At 45.7% G+C, this 17,782-nt stretch overlaps 1 protein-coding gene across 2 annotated transcripts in view; it reads left to right on the top strand.

Moving 5' to 3' along the window:
* The window catches only part of KIF2C (kinesin family member 2C), a 140,968-nt gene that overhangs the window by 10,063 nt on the left and 113,123 nt on the right, over window positions 1-17,782 (top strand). Inside the window, exons 3-5 of one of the 2 annotated variants that reach the window (XM_063939458.1) lie at window positions 463-570; window positions 10,264-10,309; window positions 16,164-16,208. In XM_063939458.1, the coding sequence (XP_063795528.1) occupies window positions 463-570; window positions 10,264-10,309; window positions 16,164-16,208 (199 nt within the window). The remainder of the gene's footprint in view (window positions 1-462; window positions 571-10,263; window positions 10,310-16,163; window positions 16,209-17,782) is intronic. The other variant, XM_063939459.1, reaches the window with a different exon arrangement.

Raw genomic sequence — 17,782 nt, 5'->3', positions numbered from 1 at the left:
AATGACTAAATATTCTGTCATTGGCCTGCGTCATGTGTGCTCTATATAAATAAACTGTGATGTAGTTTCTATACAGCATCTGTCACTGAAAGCCTGGGATGGCAATATCTGTGCCTGTGTAATTGAATGGGAATCCAAGAAATGTTTTCTTGAGGTAATTGGACTCCTGGCCTCAGCAGCCCACTGCTCGTGTACTGTAATGATGTGATTAGAGATTTACTAAGATTAGCTGCTGGGAACTGGGGATGAGAGTTGGTACAGAGAATGCTTTGCTGTGTGAACACAGACGTGTAATGAGTCCTCGCCCTGACTGAGGATACCGGATGATACCTGCAGCACTCTATTGCTGGGATACTAAACTAATGTTCCTATGGGGACTGGTTCCCAGATCATATACTTGTATACCAGCTCTTCATCCTGCCTCATGTACTGAACACGCAATACGTCAACTGTTTCTTGCAGATCTCGTTCATCGATGTGGTGACTGTGAACCCAGAGTTTTTGGAAGCCACCTTTGACGCCCCAAGTGCAAAAGAGAACATGCCACCTCAAAGGAATATGTCTACCCAAGTAAGTGACGCAATAATACTGTAATGGTGGCAGGGGTGTTCAGAAATGGAGTAATTGACCTCATTTTCTGACAGTCAGTAACTTTTTTTTTTTTTTTTTGTGTTAATCGCAAAATAACCTGTGTATCCCAAGGCTGTATGTATTTAAATGTGAACACATCAGCCTATATATATTTGAATGTCTAATCTGGACCTATTATCTTTACCTTCAAACAGCCAATTCCACTTGAGTTAGAACATTTCATAGGGTTTTTTTTTTTTTTTTTTCATTTAAATTTGAACTTCTAATATTACAAATATTTTGGAATCTGAATAAACTATAATGCAATGGAAGCATTGTGTATGGGTTATTTTTTCTTTTTTTCCGGCTAAAATGGCTGATGTTTAGAGGTTGTGCATTTGTTCTGCAAATGTGTGTAACTGCGCCGCATGACAGTCTCCAGATATGACGCAGCAGTGTTATTGATAGTCGTATTACCCTTTTTAGCACCATATACTAATGTTATGTAGTGTAATTGTTAAACAGAATGGGGTTTTGACCGTTATTAATGGCCACAAAAATACAATAGGGAAGGTCAGGTGACGAACACTGCAGTCAATCACCATTTCCTATAATCTAGCAGTGACGCTAATGGTATAAGTATGGTCAGCTGGAAGGGGTCAATACACCAACAGCCAATCAAAAGCTGCTGATGTCTGCCTTTATTATTGTGGATTATTGCAGCAGCCCTTCAGCACCTGGAAGAGGAACTGCCTATAAGCTTTTGATGTGACGACATCTAATTATGTTGCATATGTAGGGAATGACTGAGGCGGACTCGGTGCCAATTCCGCACACACTTAGCGGGTGTTTAGTTTGCTTCAGAGTCGCACTGCGCAGGCATCCTGTCGGCGCTCAGACACAGTACTGGCTCTGAGTTTGTGTGGTCATTCCTGGGAAGTAACAGGTGGCTAAGCCAACACGCATGTCACTGAAAGTTTCTGCATCCAAAGACTCGCAGCTGCTCGCACAGAACTACGCACTCGCATGGAGAAACTGCACCTTCCATGAGCTTTCTCAAGACGCTGCAAGTGGGCAACTTGGTTCTGTGAAATCGTCCGCAGTATTAGCATAAAACGCAGATGCCACTGTGGCAAAAGGCGCCCCTGTGTCCAAATTAGCCCATTAATGTGCTCTCCTGTGGATGTCTGCTCCACCTCTAAGTGTATGGGGCTGCAGGTTGATGACATGCATTTACAGGGCCTAATTCAGTAAGGATTGAATTTGCAAAGCTCTAATTGCGATCCATTGCAAGGAAAATGCTGGAGGAGGTGCGTACCGCCTCCTACCTGCATTTACCATCACAAGTGGTCATGGAAACTGCATCCACAATGCAGTCCCTGGCCTTGCCGCCACGCCGTCCCCCAGTCCCTCCCTCCGACCACCTCTTGCTTGTCAACCAGGCAGAGGTGTTCTCATTCCTGCGATGCGAACACAGGACCCATTCTGCAAATGCGCAGTTTCCTGAACAGTGGGAAAATGCACGGAGGGTCACATTAATGATCCTTGGTGAATCAGTGAGTTAATGCAGAATAACTTGCAAAAAATGTACAGATGTATACTCCATTATGAATGTTACATGTACATAAATTCAGCGTACACATGTTGCACAAACATCTTGGGGGTGCTTTTAGACGTGGTATCACGGAGGGGATTCCAATCCTGATGCGCAAGAATCAAATCGAAAAAAGACCGTTCACTCGGCATTCCAAACAATCAAGTTTTATGTTGCTGCATAGCTCGCCTAACAATAGGTCAGACCAATTGTTTTTGAGTTATGCTTAACCTTTGGGGCTATGTGATGAAATAAAAGATGATCATTCACCATTCCAAAAAACAAAGATGGTTTTCTGCCGTGTATTTCATTTTTTCTCTGACGTCCTAGTGGATGCTGGGGACTCCGTCAGGACCATGGGGAATAGCGGCTCCGCAGGAGACAGGGCACAAAAGTAAAAGCTTTAGGATCAGGTGGTGTGCACTGGCTCCTCCCCCTATGACCCTCCTCCAAGCCTCAGATTTTTGTGCCCGGCCGAGAAGGGTGCAATCTAGGTGGCTCTCCTAAAGAGCTGCTTAGAGTAAAAGCGCTGGGGTGGCTTGGTCGGATTCCCTGACTGAAAATATTGATACCCTTGACAGGGACAGTATTTTATTGACTATAGAGCATTTAAAGGATGCATTTCTATATATGCGAGATGCACAGAGGGATATCTGCACTCTGGCATCAAGAGTAAGTGCGATGTCCATATCTGCCAGAAGTTGTTTATGGACACGACAGTGGTCAGGTGATGCAGATTCCAAACGGCACATGGAAGTATTGCCGTATAATGGAGAAAAAGACAACGTCTTTTCAGCCTCAGTCCTTTCGTCCCCATAAGGGCAAGCGGGCAAAAGGCCAGTCATATCTGCCATGGGATAGAGGAAAGGGAAGAAGACTGCAGCAGGCAGCCCATTCCCAGAAACAGAAGCCCTCCACCGCTTCTGCCAAGTCCTCAGCATGACGCTGGGGCCGTACAAGCGGACTCAGGTGCGGTGGGGGGGGTCGTCTCAAGAGTTTCAGCACGCAGTGGGCTCACTCGCAAGTGGACCCCGGGATCCTACAAGTAGTATCCCAGGGGTACAGATTGGAAATTCGAGACGTCTCCCCCTCGCAGGTTCCTGAAGTCTGCTTTACCAACGTCTCCCTCCGACAGGGAGGCAGTAGTGGAAACAATTCACAAGCTGTATTCCTAGCAGGTGATAATCAAAGTACCCCTCCTACAACAAGGAAAGGGGTATTATTCCACACTATATTGTGGTACTGAAGCCAGACGGCTCGGTGAGACCTATTCTAAATCTGAAATAGTTGAACACTTACATACAAAGGTTCAAATCAAGATGGAGTCACTCAGAGCAGTGATAGCGAACCAGGAAGAAGGGGACTATATGGTGTCCCGGGACATCAGGGATGCTTACCTCCATGTCCCAATTTGCCCTTCTCACCAAGGGTACCTCGGGTTCGTAGTACAGAACTGTCACTATCAGTTTCAGACGCTGCCGGTTGGATTGTCCACGGCACCCCGGGTCCTTACCAAGGTAATGGCCGAAATGATGATTCTTCTTCAAAGAAAATGGACGATCTCCTGATAGGGGCAAGGTCCAGAGAACAGTTGGAGGTCGGAGTAGCACTATCTCAAGTAGTTCTACGACAGCACGGGTGGATTCTAAATATTCCAAAACCGCAGCTGTTTCCGACGACACGTCTGCTGTTCCTAGGGATGATTCTGGACACAGTCCAGAAAAAGGTGTTTCTCCCGGAGAAGAAAGCCAGGGAGTTATCCGAGCTAGTCAGGAACCTCCTAAAACCAGGAAAAGTGTCAGTGCATCATTGCACAAGGGTCCTGGGAAAAATGGTGGCTTCTTACGAAGCGATTCCATTCGGTAGATTTCACGCAAGAACTTTTCAGTGGGATCTGCTGGAAAAATGGTCCGGATCGCATCTTCAGATGCATCAGCGGATAACCCTGTCTCCAAGGACAAGGGTGTTTCTTCTGCGGTAGCTACAGAGTGCTCATCTACTAAAGGGCCGCAGATTCGGCATTCAGGACTGGGTCCTGGTGACCACGGATGCCAGCCTGAGAGGCTGGGGAGCAGTCACACAGGGAAAAAAATTTCCAGGGAGTGTGATCAAGTCTGGAGACTTCTCTCCACATAAATATACTGGAGCTAAGGGCAATTTACAATGTTCTAAGCTTAGCAAGACCTCTGCTTCAAGGTCAGCCGGTATTGATCCAGTGGGACAACATCACGGCAGTCGCCCACGTAAACAGACAGGGCGGCACAAGAAGCAGGAGGGCAATGGCAGAAACTGCAAGGATTCTTCGCTGGGCGAAAAATCATGTGATAGCACTGTCAGCAGTGTTCATTCCGGGAGTGGACAACTGGGAAGCAGACTTCCTCAGCAGGCACGACCTCCACCCGGGAGAGTGGGGACTTCATCGGGAAGTATTCCACATGATTGTGAACCATTGGGAAAGACCAAAGGTGGACATGATGGCGTCCCGCCTGAACAAAAAACTGGACAGGTATTGCGCCAGGTCAAGAGACCCTCAAGCAATATCTGTGGACGTTCTGGTAACACCGTGGGTGTACCAGTTGGTGTATGTGTTCCCTCCTCTGCTTCTCATAACCAAGGTACTGAGAATTATAAGACGTAGAGGAGTAAGAACTATACTCGTGGCTCCGGATTGGCCAAGAAGGACGTGGCACCCGGAACTTCAAGAAATGCTCACAGAGGACTCATGGCCTCTGCCGCTAAGAAGGGACTTGCTTCAGCAAGTACCAGGTCTGTTCCAAGACTTACCGCGGCTGCATTTGACGGCATGGCGGTGGAACACCAGATCCTAAGGGAAAAAGGCATTCCGGAAGAGGTCATTCCTACCCTGGTCAAAGCCAGGAAGGAGGTGACCGCAAAACATTATCACCACATGTGGCGAAAATATGTTGCGTGGTGTGAGGCCAGGAAGGCCCCACGAAGAAATTTCAACTCGGTCGATTCCTGCATTTCCTGCAAACAGGAGTGTCTATGGGCCTCAAATTGGGGTCCATTAAGGTTCAAATTTCGGCCCTGTCCATTTTCTTCCAGAAAGAATTGGCTTCAGTTCCTGAAGTCCAGAAGTTTGTCAAGGGAGTATTGCATATACAACCCCCTTTTTGTGCCTCCAGTGGCACTGTGGGATCTCAACGTAGTTCTGGGATTCCTCAAATCACATTTTAAAACCGCTCAAATCTGTGGATTTGAAATATCTCACATGAAAAGTGACCATGCTGTTGGCCCTGGCCTCGGCCAGGCGAGTGTCAGAATTGGCGGCTTGGTCTCACAAAAGCCATATCTGATTGTCCATTCGGACAGGGCAGAGCTGCGGACTCGTCCCCAGTTTCTTCCTAAGGTGGTGTCAGCGTTTCACCTGAACCAGCTTATTGTGGTACCTGCGGCTACTAGGGACTTGGAGGACTCCAAGTTGCTAGATGTTGTCAGGGCCCTGAAAATATAGGTTTCCAGGACGGCTGGAGTCAGGAAAACTGACTTGCTGTTATCCTGTATGCACCCAACAAACTGGGTGCTCCTGCTTCTAAGCAGACGATTGCTCGTTGGATTTGTAGCACATTTCAACTTGCACATTCTGTGGCAGGCCTGCCACAGCCTAAATCTGTCAAGGCCCATTCCACAAGGAAGGTGGGCTCATCCTGGGCGGCTGCCCGAGGGGTCTCGGCATTACAACTCTGCCGAGCAGCTACGTGGTCGGGGGAGAACACGTTTGTAAAATTCTACAAATTTGATACCCTGGCTAAAGAGGACCTGGAGTTCTCTCATTTGGTGCTGCAGAGTCATCCGCACTCTCCCGCCCGTTTGGGAGCTTTGGTATAATCCCCATGGTCCTGACGGAGTCCCCAGCATCCACTAGGACGTCAGAGAAAATAAGATTTTACTTACCGGTAATTCTATTTCTCGTAGTCCGTAGTGGATGCTGGGCGTCCATCCCAAGTGCGGATTGTCTGCAATACTTGTACATAGTTATTGTTACAAAAATCGGGTTATTATTGTTGTGAGCCATCTTTTCAGAGGCTCCGCTGTTATCATGCTGTTAACTGGGTTCAGATCACAGGTTGTACAGGGTGATTGGTGTGGCTGGTATGAGTCTTACCCGGGATTCAAAATCCTTCATTATTGTGTACGCTCGTCCGGGCACAGTATCCTAACTGAGGCTTGGAGGAGGGTCATAGGGGGAGGAGCCAGTGCACACCACCTGATCCTAAAGCTTTTACTTTTGTGCCCTGTCTCCTGCGGAGCCGCTATTCCCCATGGTCCTTACGGAGTCCCCAGCATCCACTACGGACTACGAGAAATAGATTTATCGGTAAGTAAAATCTTATTATTTATTTATTTATTTTTATTTATGGGAGTAGAACTGCCAAAGTAGCACAATGGGGATTCTATCATCAGGAAGGCAGATAGGGCAATCTGCTACCGGGACCGTGATCGCCGTACAGTTTGTCTCCCGGGTGCTCGGGTACGGCACATCGCGGACCTGGTAGATAGATTGTTGGGAGGGGCTGGCAAAGACCCGGCGGTCTTGGTGCACGTTGGCACCAATGACAAAGTTAGCGGAAGGTGGGATGTCCTTAAAGACTATAGGGACTTAGGAAAGAAACTGAAGGCAAGGACATCTAAGGTAATATTCTCGGAATTATTACCCGTGCCACGCGCTAGTCCAGGGAGGCAGAGGGAGATTAGGGAGGTAAATGTGTGGCTTAGGGATTGGTGCAGGAAAGAGGGGTTTGTGTTCCTGGAACACTGGGCGGACTTCTCAGTCAGGCGCCATCTCTTTTGTCGTGACGGATTGCACCTGACTGAGGAGGGGGGCAGCGGTGCTGGGGGGAAGGATGGTTAGAAGGTTGGAGGAGATTTTAAACTAGGAGCCTGGGGGGAGGGTTTAGCTAGAAACTACGGGTCATGCAGTGAGAATAGTGGGGATGGCGGTAGTAAACGAAATGGGGGAGAAGTTGGGGGGAGGGTAAGAGCAGGCAGTAAGGTTACTAACATGGGAACTAAAAGGGATTTTAATAAAGCACTAACCAATAACGATTACAGGTCATCCTTGCCACATAAGGTGAAAGATGTCCCTAACGCAAGGGAAAATACTTATCTTGGTTGTATGTATGTAAACGCCAGAAGCATTACTGGTAAAAAGGGTGAACTAGAAATACTTGCAGCAAGCAAACAGTATGATATTATAGGCATTACTGAAACTTGGTGGGATGAATCTCATGATTGGACAGTCAATCTAGAGGGCTATACACTGTTTAGGAGACACAGACTAAATAAAAAGGGTGGAGGGGTGTGTCTGTACGTAAAGCTGTTTTTAAAACCTAATATATGGGAAGATATTCAGGAGGGGACTGTAGACACTGTTGAGACATTATGGGTAGAAATTGCATGCAGGGAAAAAGGAACAAAAAAGTTAGTATTGGGTGTATGCTATAGGCCGCCTGGTATCAACGCATCTGATGATGAATTGTTACTAAAGCAAATTGAAAAAGCAGCAGGAGTAGGAGACATAGTAGTGATGGGAGATTTTAACTATCCAGAGATAAACTGGAAAAACGATTCATGTGATACTGCTAGGGGCAGTATGTTTTTAAACACACTAAATGATAACTACCTAGTCCAACTAATTGAGGAACCAACTAGGTACAATGCAATCTTAGACCTGGTATTAACAAACAATCAGGATTTGGTATCGGGTATTATAGTAGGAGAACCCATAGGAAACAGCGACCACAATATGGTCACATTCAATATCGGTTTCTACAAACAGCCCTATACTGGCTCAACTAGGACTTTAAACTTTAGCAAAGCAAATTTTGAAAAGATGAGGGTATTTTTCAGGGATATTGAATGGGAAGGTTTGTTTTTAGGAAAAAATACTACGGAGAAATGGGAGGTACTAAAATTCCTGCTAGCTAAAAATACACTCAAATATATTCCTGAGTAGCAAAAAAGGGAATAAAAATCATAAACCGATGTGGCTTAACAAAAAGATTAAGGAACTTATGGGCAAGAAAAGGCGAGCATTTAAAAAATACAAATCTGACGGGGAAGCAGAGTCATTTCAGCACTATAAGGAATGTAACAAAAATTGCAAAAAGGAAATAAGAGCGGCTAAAGTAGAAACTGAAAAACTAGTAGCAAAGCGAATCCCAAAAAATTATTTAAATACATTAATAGCAAGAGATTAAAAAAGGAGAGTATAGGCCCTTTGAAAGACAAGTTGGGAGTCTTAAGCAAAAATGATAATGACATAGCGGACACACTAAATGAGTTTTTTTCAACAGTATTCACTAGAGGACCCAATTCAGGGACTGACACACAATCTCAATAATGACAATATCACACTGATAGGTACTTATTTAAGCGAGGAAGTAGTCTGTGACCGATTAAAACATTTAAAGATTAATAAATCACCAGGGCCCGATGGTATTCATCCAAGGGTTCTAATGGAGCTTCACTCTGAACTGGCAAAACCGCTATCTTTGATCTTTAAGGATTCAGTTATATCGGGTATGGTTCCCAAAGACTGGCGTATAGCGGAAGTAGTGCCTATATTCAAAAAGGGAAGTAAAGCTGAACCAGGTAATTATAGACCAGTTAGTCTTACATCTATAGTGGGGAAAGTATTGGAAGGTATTCTAAGAGATATTGGTTTCAAGGAGCTTCTGAAAACTAAGGTCATTAAAAGGAATCAACATGGGTTTATGAAGGACAGATCCTGTCAAACCAACTTACTTGGCTTTTATGAAACATTAAGCGCAAACCTAGATCAGGGTAAAGACGTGGATGTAATCTTTTTAGACTTTGCCAAAGCGTTCGATACTGTACCACACATGAGACTTATATACATGCTACAAGAATCAGGGCTAGGAAGCACAATATGCACTTGGGTCAAAAACTGGTTAGATAATAGGAAGCAGCGCGTTGTGGTTAATGGATCTTTTTCAACTTGGACTGAAGTGCTAAGTGGTGTGCCGCAAGGCTCAGTATTAGGACCGCTATTGTTCAATATTTTCATTAACGACTTAACAGAAGGTCTAGAGAGCATGGTGTCAATTTTTGCAGAGGATACCAAATTGTGTAAGGCTATAAATACAGAGGAGGATGCCTAGTCTCTTCAGAACGACTTAGTTAAATTAGAAGCATGAGCAGCCAAATGGAGAATGCGCTTCAACACAGACAAGTGTAAGGTAATGCACTGTGGTAACAAGAACAAAAATTACACCTACCTACTAAATGGGGTAAAATTAGTGGATTCTGTACTGGAAAAGGACTTGGGTGTCCTCATAGATAGCAAGCTAAGCAGTAGTACCCAAAGAAGGCTAATAAGATATTAGCATGCATAAAACGGGGTATTGATGCTAGGGACGAGAGTATTATACTCCCGTTATATAAATCACTAGTGAGGCCACACCTTGAATACTGTGTACAGTTCTGGGCACCGTACTACAAAGGATATCCTGGAGCTTGAAAAGGTACAGAGGAGGGCGACCAAACTAAGGGCATGGAGACGATGGAATACAAGGAAAGGCTTGAAAGACTAGGCATGTTTACATTGGAAAAGCGGAGACTAAGAGGGGATATGATCAACATCTACAAATATATAAGGGGACAATACACAGAGCTTGCGCGGGATCTGTTTTTGGTTAGATCAACACAGGACTCGTGGACACTCGCTCAGGTTAGAGGAGAGGAGATTCCGCACAATACGGCGTAAAGGCTTTTTCACGGTAAGGACAATACGTGTTTGGAATTCCCTGCCCGAGGGAGTTGTAATGGCGGAATCTGTCAACACCTTTAAGAATGGGTTAGATAAATTCCTATTGGATAAGGATATCCAGGGGTATGGTGCATAGTCATGCATTATAGTTACTATAAATAGGGATAAAATGCAATGGCTGACAGCAGCATCAGTCAGAAATTTTAGTCAAATCATCATGCATAGGACACCACAAATAGGTTGAACTCAATGGACAATTGTCTTTTTTCAACCTCAGATACTATGTTACTATGTTACTATGTTGGTGCATCCATGCAATTACTAATGTAAGCTATTTTTGCTCCAGAATCCGAAAAGGAAAACGGTCTCCAGAATCCCCGCTCCCAAAGAAGGTAAGCTGTCTGTATTGTTACTGGAGATGTATCTTAATTGTCCCTTCTCCCCTCCCTCTTACTTTAAACTGACATTGATATTGTTTGGGACATGCTGGGGAGGTGGGTGATTGTGTCTGTTTGAATGTGGTAAGCAACTGTCCGCAATGGGCCACAGATCTGTACGGTGTTAATAGGGAGTACCATCATCTGTTTATATGTTGGTTAAGCCAGGTGGAGCTGCATTATCCTTGAAGGCATCTTACACTTAATACCCTGTGATGTGAGTTTCAAATTATAGTTGTATCCTGTACTCTGTCTGTAAGTAGGTTTTCGGGTGTTTACTCATTCCTGATGTAACCAAGAAGTCCTCTAGGCAGAATGAGGCTGAGTTATAAATAGGACTTTAATTGCATTTCCATATTGGAGCAGGTTTGGTTGCTGGCGCAAGTTCTGTAGAAAGGTGGCTGGTCATGTGGGCTGCTGGATGTCTATTTACAGGGTCCAGCATGTTTTATGGCTGAAATGCAATCTAATGTGGAAGTGTGAACTGGTCAAGTATCAGGATGGTGCAAAGACAGAACCCGAAGCTCCATTGTAGGAGTGTCTCGAAGGCTGTTGGTACGGGGCTATTCCCAGGTCACAGCCTATAGAATCAGTGTGGCAACACTTCAGTGGGGGGCGGGGGGAGAGGAGAGAGTGTCTGCATTGTGATTATTTATACAAATATATCACTGTGGGATCTGGTCAGCATACTGGAGTTTGGGATGCCAGTAGTCTAATACCTATGCTAGAATCCCGACAATGGTCAGAAGACCAGTGTCTGAATCCCACAAGTGTTCTGTTCAGGCGCCATGGGGGAAGTTGGGGTTGGTTCTTGGTGTGGCAAGACGCATACGGTGGCATACGGGACCCTCTGCTTACAGCTGCAGCAGCATGCACACACAGCTCCTCCAGACACTCGGGATACGCAGGAAAACTGATACAGGGGTGTAGCGAAGGGGGAGAGCTGCTATTGTACACAATCTGTGCCTTTAAAAGGACAGACTCTGCTGTTACACTGTGATATAACAGCTTGCAGCCTCACTGGGGCTGTTTAGCTTGGGTGTGCTGTTCCCTTCTGTCTCCCTCGCACATACATTAAGGGCAGGTTTGCTATTGTATTGTGTGTGTGTGTGTGTGTGTGTGTGTATGTGTATATATGTGTGTATGTGTATATATTTTATAGTGGTCACTGTGAACATAGTAAAACGCCAATTATGCAGTGTATGTCACACCAGATTCTCAGTGTACATGTGATTCCATATCGTGTGAACAATGCAGCCAGCCCTCACAACTCGGTGAGGGGCCTGGGGGGAGGGGAGGGTCTTAACACAGAACAAACTGTGTCCCTTTCCCTGATTCTGCAGAGTTAGATGACCTGTTTAAGTTAGCCTGGAAAAATCCAGATAAATACCAAGTGTCAAGACTGTTTATGCACACTTTCCCATTTGCTCCTGAAGGCAGGAAAATCTGGAAAGAACCCCTGGCTGTTGACATCAGTCTCTCTCCTATCTAAAAAGGTGGTACTGCCAGCTCGGGGCTCCTTTTTACCATAAAGGACCCTGGGGATAGAAAAATAGAGACTACACGTGTCTATCTACACTGCAGCAGGTATATCACAAAGACCGGTCATTGCAGGTTGCTGGATGACTCGTGCCATTCGTACGTGGGCTACTCAGATTCAGGAGGGCTTCTCAGGGGATATGTCTACAGTGACTCATAAGAAACCTTCAGGACACTACACCTGTCCCGTTTGACTCTCTCAAGGAGATAGGCAGTATTAATGCTAGGAACACTGCAATGGCAGTGTCGGCGTGCAGAGCTTTGTGGTTGAATCAGTGGATAGCAGACGTAGAGTCTCTTCCTTTTTCAGGGGATTGGCTCTTCGGGGTGGAATTGGATACGTGGATTTCTAAAGTTACTGTGGGGAAATCCATGTTTCTCCCCTCTGGGGCCCTGCCGGCTAGACTTTCCTACCCGGGGCCGTCTACCCAGTCCTTTTCGGTCTAACAGATTTCGATCTAGGGCCAGAGGTGCCTCCAATGCGGCTAGAGGCACCAGAGGTAAGACAAGAAAACCAGCAGTCGCAGGTTCTCTGGAGAGCACCAGTTCAGCTTCCACTAAGGCCTCAGCATGACTGTGCCCACCCACCCTGAGTGGATCTCTAGGTGGGAGCTGGACTGCGTCACTTCAGCCGCATCTGGGAAAGCTTCTGCCAGGATACCTGGGTGCAGGACCTAATTTCTCAGGGCTACAGGCTGGCGTTCTACGGCGCTCCTCCCCAATAATTTTTCAGATCAAGCTTACCAGCTTTGGAAGAAAGGCGTGTTACGCTGCAACAGGCCATCCTAAAATTGGTCCAGTGCCAAGTCATTGTTCCAGTGCCACTGCAACAGGGAAAGGGTTACTACTCCAACCTGTTCATGGTATCAAAAAAAACGGATGGTTTGGTAAGGCCCATTTTTAATCTCTAAAATCCTTGAATCCATACCTAAAGGTTTTCATGTTCAAGATGGAATCCTTGCGAGCAATGATTGCGGGCCTAGAGGAATGGGAGTTCATGGTCTCCCTGGATATAAAGGACGCTTATCTTCATATCCCGTTTTTGGCCACCTCACCAGGCTTGCCTGAAGTTTGCCCTGTTGGATGATAACTACCAGTTCCAGGCGCTACCATTCAGCCTGTCCACAGCTCCGAGTTTGTTTGTTTTTTACAAAGGTGATGGCGGAGGTGATGTTCCAACTCCGGATCCAGGGGGTCAATATTGTCCCTTATCTGGATGATCTCTTTTTAAAAGTGAGATCTAGGGAGCTTTTATCACTCCATACTATCCAACTTATGTCACACAATGGGTGGATCCTCAATTTACAGAACTCCCACCTGGAGCCAACTCAGTGGCTCCTGTTGCTGGATACTGTGGCCCAAAAAGTGTTCCTCCCAGAGGACAAAGCGAGAACACTTCAGGAAATGGTATAAATGGTTCTCCGGCCTACTCAGATTTCCATCCATCTTTACATAAGATTGTTGGGGAAGATGGTAGCCTCATATGAGGCGATCCAGTATGGAAAGTTCCATGCCAGAACACTTCAATTGGATCTCCTGAGCGAGTGGTCCATATCACATCTTCAGATGCAGCAGATAATACGGCTGTCACCTCAGGCCAGGATTTCCCTCCTTTGGTTGCTGCAGTCCTCCAACCTACTGGAAGGTCGAAGTTTTGAGATTCAGCAGTGGATACTCCTCACGATGGATGAGTCTGAGAGGATGGGGAGCTGTTGCCCAGGGGGCTTGGTTCCAGGGCAGGTGGTCAGCCCACGAAGCCCTGCTTCCTATCAACATTCTGGTACTTCAGGTGATCGCCAATGCTCTGATTCAGGCCTCTCCTCTGGGATCACGCGATCCAGGTTCAGTTGGACAATGCCACGGCAGTGGCGTGAATCATTCGGCAAGGAGGGACAAAAAGCAGAGCTTGCATGCAAGAGGCATCAGATACTCCTCTGGGCAGAAAGAAATGCACAAGCAATGTCAAGCAATCTTCATTCTGGGAGTAGACCACTGGGAAGCATACTTTCTGAGTTGTCACTATCTCCACCCGGGAGAGTGGGGAATCCACTGTCTGGTGTTTCAGCATATCATCGATCGGTGGGGCTGCCCATAAATGGACATGATGGCTTCTCGACTCAACAAGAAGCTTAGCTGGTATTGCTCGTGAACCAGGGACCCTCAGCCGAGGGCAGTTGATGCGCTGACGTCGCCTTGGCCTTACCGGCTGGTCTACCTGGTTTTTCTCTGATTCCATTGCTCCCAAGGGTGCGCAAGTGAATCGGGAATCAAAGTCCAGGCTGTTCTGATTGGCCTCGGAGCGCGTGGTACACTGATCTTCTGGACATGTCCGAAGACCCTTGGCCCCTGCCAATGAGAAGAGATCTTCAACAAGGACTGTTTGTCTACCTGGACATACGGCGACTTTGACGGCATGGAGGTTGAGCGGAACATTCTAGCTCACAAAAGCCTTTCCAAAAAGGTTATTGCTACCATGGTTCAGGCCAGGAAATCTGACGTCAAAACACGATCATCATATCTGGAGGAAAGCACGTATCCGCCTGCTGAGTTCCACTTGGGACGTTTCCTGCAGGCTGATGTGGATAAGGGCTTACGCCTGGGTTCCATTAAGGACCACATTTCAGCTCTCTCCATTTTCTTCCAGGTGTTGACCTTCTTGCAAGGGTTACTTCACATACAACCTCCTTTTGGCACCCTGAGATTTGAATGTGGGGTTCGAATTTCTATAGTCCTCCTGGTTTGAACCTCTGACGGTAGAAGACAAGTACCTCACGTGGAAGACTGATGTTATTGGCCCTGGCTTCTGCTAGGTGTGTCTCAGAATTGGCCTTATCGTGTAAAAGTCCCTACCTGGTCTTTTACGAGGACAGAGCGGCGCTCCGGACTAGGCAGCAGTTCCTGCCGAAGGTAGTCTCTGCGTTCCACTTGAATGAACGTATTGTGGTTCCGTCAAGTTCTGGCACTTCTGCTCCTCCAGAGGCATTGGATGCCGTGCAAGCCTTGAAGATTTATGTCAAGAGAACGGCTCTGATCAGAAAGATGGGTTCCTTGTTCATGCTATATGATGCACAGAAAAAGGGTTGCCCTACTTCTAAGCAGTCCATTGCTCGTTGACTATCCAACAGGCCTTCGTGTTGGCAGCCTTACCTGTTCCACAGTCTTCTGAAGGCCCACTCTACAAGATCAGTAGGGTCTTCCTGGGCGGCTGCCTGTGCAGTCTCTGCCTTGCAACTATGCTGAGCTGCTACCTGGTCAGGGAAGAACACCTTTGACGTTCTACAGGTTTGATACCCTGGCCATAGGATACCCAGTTTCGGCAGGTGTTTCCGTACATTCCCGCTCATTCTGGAAGCTTTGGGACGTCCCCATCGTACTTATTCCCCAATATACCTTATGGATGCTAGAGAAAATAGGATTTTAATTACCTACCAGTAAATCCTTTTCTCGTCCAATAAGGGATATTGGGCACCCGCCTCAGTGCTTTGACTTTTCTGCAGGTTGTCTCTTATATGATTTAACTGTTCAGCTGTTGCTGTTTTGTTCCCAGCTGTTGCTAGTCGTTTGATGTTGGTGTTTGAATGTCACCACTCATTATGTTCCTCCCTTTCATGTCCCTTTCTCCTTCGGGCACTCTTTTACTTATAACTGCCTGTGGGAGGGGGCATAGAGGGGAGGCGCCAGCACACCCAGTTGAAGAAATTTTAAAGTGCACTGGCTCCTTTAGACCCCGTCTATACCCCCATTGTACAAATTCCCCAATATCCCTTATGGACTAAGAGGATTTTAATACCTACTGATAAATCCCTATTTTTATGGCCACAATTATGCGAAGAACCTCTCTGACAATGCAAAATTTTATTGCAATGATTATTAATGAATTGGTAGTGTTCGACTTGTGCACTTGCAACCTTGTCTTTGTATATGGCAGATCATTCTACAGTGCCACCAGACCTACAGGCAGTTGCAGGTACTGCACCCAATATAAGTAAGGGTCGCTCTAGGGCAGTGATGGCTAACCTTGACACTCCAGCTGTTGAACTACACATTCCAGCATGCCCTGCATCAGTTTTAGCATGGCCAAATAAAACTGTAGCAGGGCATGCTGGGATGTGTAGTTCAACAACAGCTGGAGTGTCAAGGTTAGCCATCACTGCTCTAGGGTATGGCAGCTACCAGAATTCCGATATTATTGCCATGAATAATACCTTGCAGATTAAGTCTGAATTTGTAGTGACTGAGCCTAATTAGAATTCACTCTCTGTCCCTGAAGTGTCCGTGCAGAATTCTGTTGTAGCGGAGATTGGAGCACAGACAGGTAATGGGATGAATGCAGTCTCCTCTTTTCAGCACATAATACTTCCCGCCAGAGTTTATCCAGAATTTCCCTACGGACTGTACATGCCTTACTAGTGATCTCTGCAGACTGTGGTGATGGCCACGTCTGTCCTACACAGGATGAGTATTGGCTTAACCAATATCCTATCAAGTCTCACTATAAACCTATTGACCTCACTGAGGCACTGTGTGCCTCATGCCTCCAGCGACCTCACTAGTTCCTAATTTGATAGGCTGCAGTCTTGTTCTACAGTTCTTACCACTGTAGATAAAAGGGCGGTTCTACGTGGGGGTAAGCAATCTGTAACACCACACACTGAATAGAACTAAATTAACTTCTATTTACTTCCATAGATTTAGTGATATAACTAGTGTGCGAGGAGGGACATGCATGTGTAATCTGCGAGAAAGTGACATTCTGGATAAACTTCATGGAACCATTAATCCCAACCAATCACAATGGGGTTTTCTAAATACTTTGGTGCCTTCACCCTGCTCTCTCACATTTCAAGTCTACCGCTGGCCTGCCTACCCTGATCACTTATGTGGTATTTGCTACATTTAATTTTAAAGGCCCTCCAATCTTCACAAATGTGTTTTTTTTTTTTTTTTTTTTTTTTTTTTTCCCTTCATTTTCTGCATCACAAAACCTTAGTCTAAGGAGGGTATTCAATTAGTGCCGTTTTTTTTTTCGTCCATTCGAAAAAACTGCACTCTTTGCCCGTTTTTAGGTCTAATTCACATTCATATACAAAGAAAAATGGAAAGTGGTGGGCGCAACACCATATAATCTTACATATAAGAAAACGATGGACTGAAGGATTCTCTTAGTCCGACAGCAAGGGCTTAGTGGGTCTGAAGTGAATTCTCAAGTGAATCCTTCAGTCCATCGTTTTCTTATATGTAAGATTATATGGTGTTGTGCCCACCACTTTCCATTTTTCTTTGTATATGTATATCTTGGAATTTTGGTGAAGGTTCCTGTGTCAGTGGTAGGCTGCTCCTACACCATTGGTAGCGCATTGTGATTGTTTTTTCCATTTTTACTCTAATTCACATTCAATTTATTCAATGCCCTTGCCGTGTGGTGTATTTATTTGTAATTTTTTTTTATTTATTTTTTTGACTGGTCGGAAAATCCGGCACTAGTAAAAACCACGTATATTGGCGAATTTGCTGCTGATACATGTGTTTAGGCGAATTTGCAGGCGTTCTTGCCCATATATGGCACAATTTTCACCCATGCCGATTTGACAAAAGTGAATCTGCATGGGTGAAAATGGATTAAAAAACAGGATAAAACGCCCGCAATTGAATACCCTGTGTTGAAATTATTATTTATTCCCCCCCCTTTCCCCCTGAATCTGTTTCGTAACTGACAAAATAATGCAGAATGAAAGGACCTAGAAGCCAGTGTGACCTTACGCCCAATACAAATGCCTCCAAAGCTTTCGGCCCTGGCAGTAAACTTTTGTGAGCTCTAACAGGGTGGCCTCCATTTTAATTAAGTTTATGTACATCGCTGTATCTGATCTTGACCTACTGGTGATAGCG

This window comes from Pseudophryne corroboree, chromosome 9 (genome assembly GCF_028390025.1).
Source record: "Pseudophryne corroboree isolate aPseCor3 chromosome 9, aPseCor3.hap2, whole genome shotgun sequence".
NCBI classification, from domain to species: Eukaryota; Metazoa; Chordata; class Amphibia; order Anura; family Myobatrachidae; genus Pseudophryne; species Pseudophryne corroboree.
The sequence above is the reverse complement of the archived record's forward strand: the minus strand, read 5'-3'. Positions and strand labels throughout refer to the sequence as shown.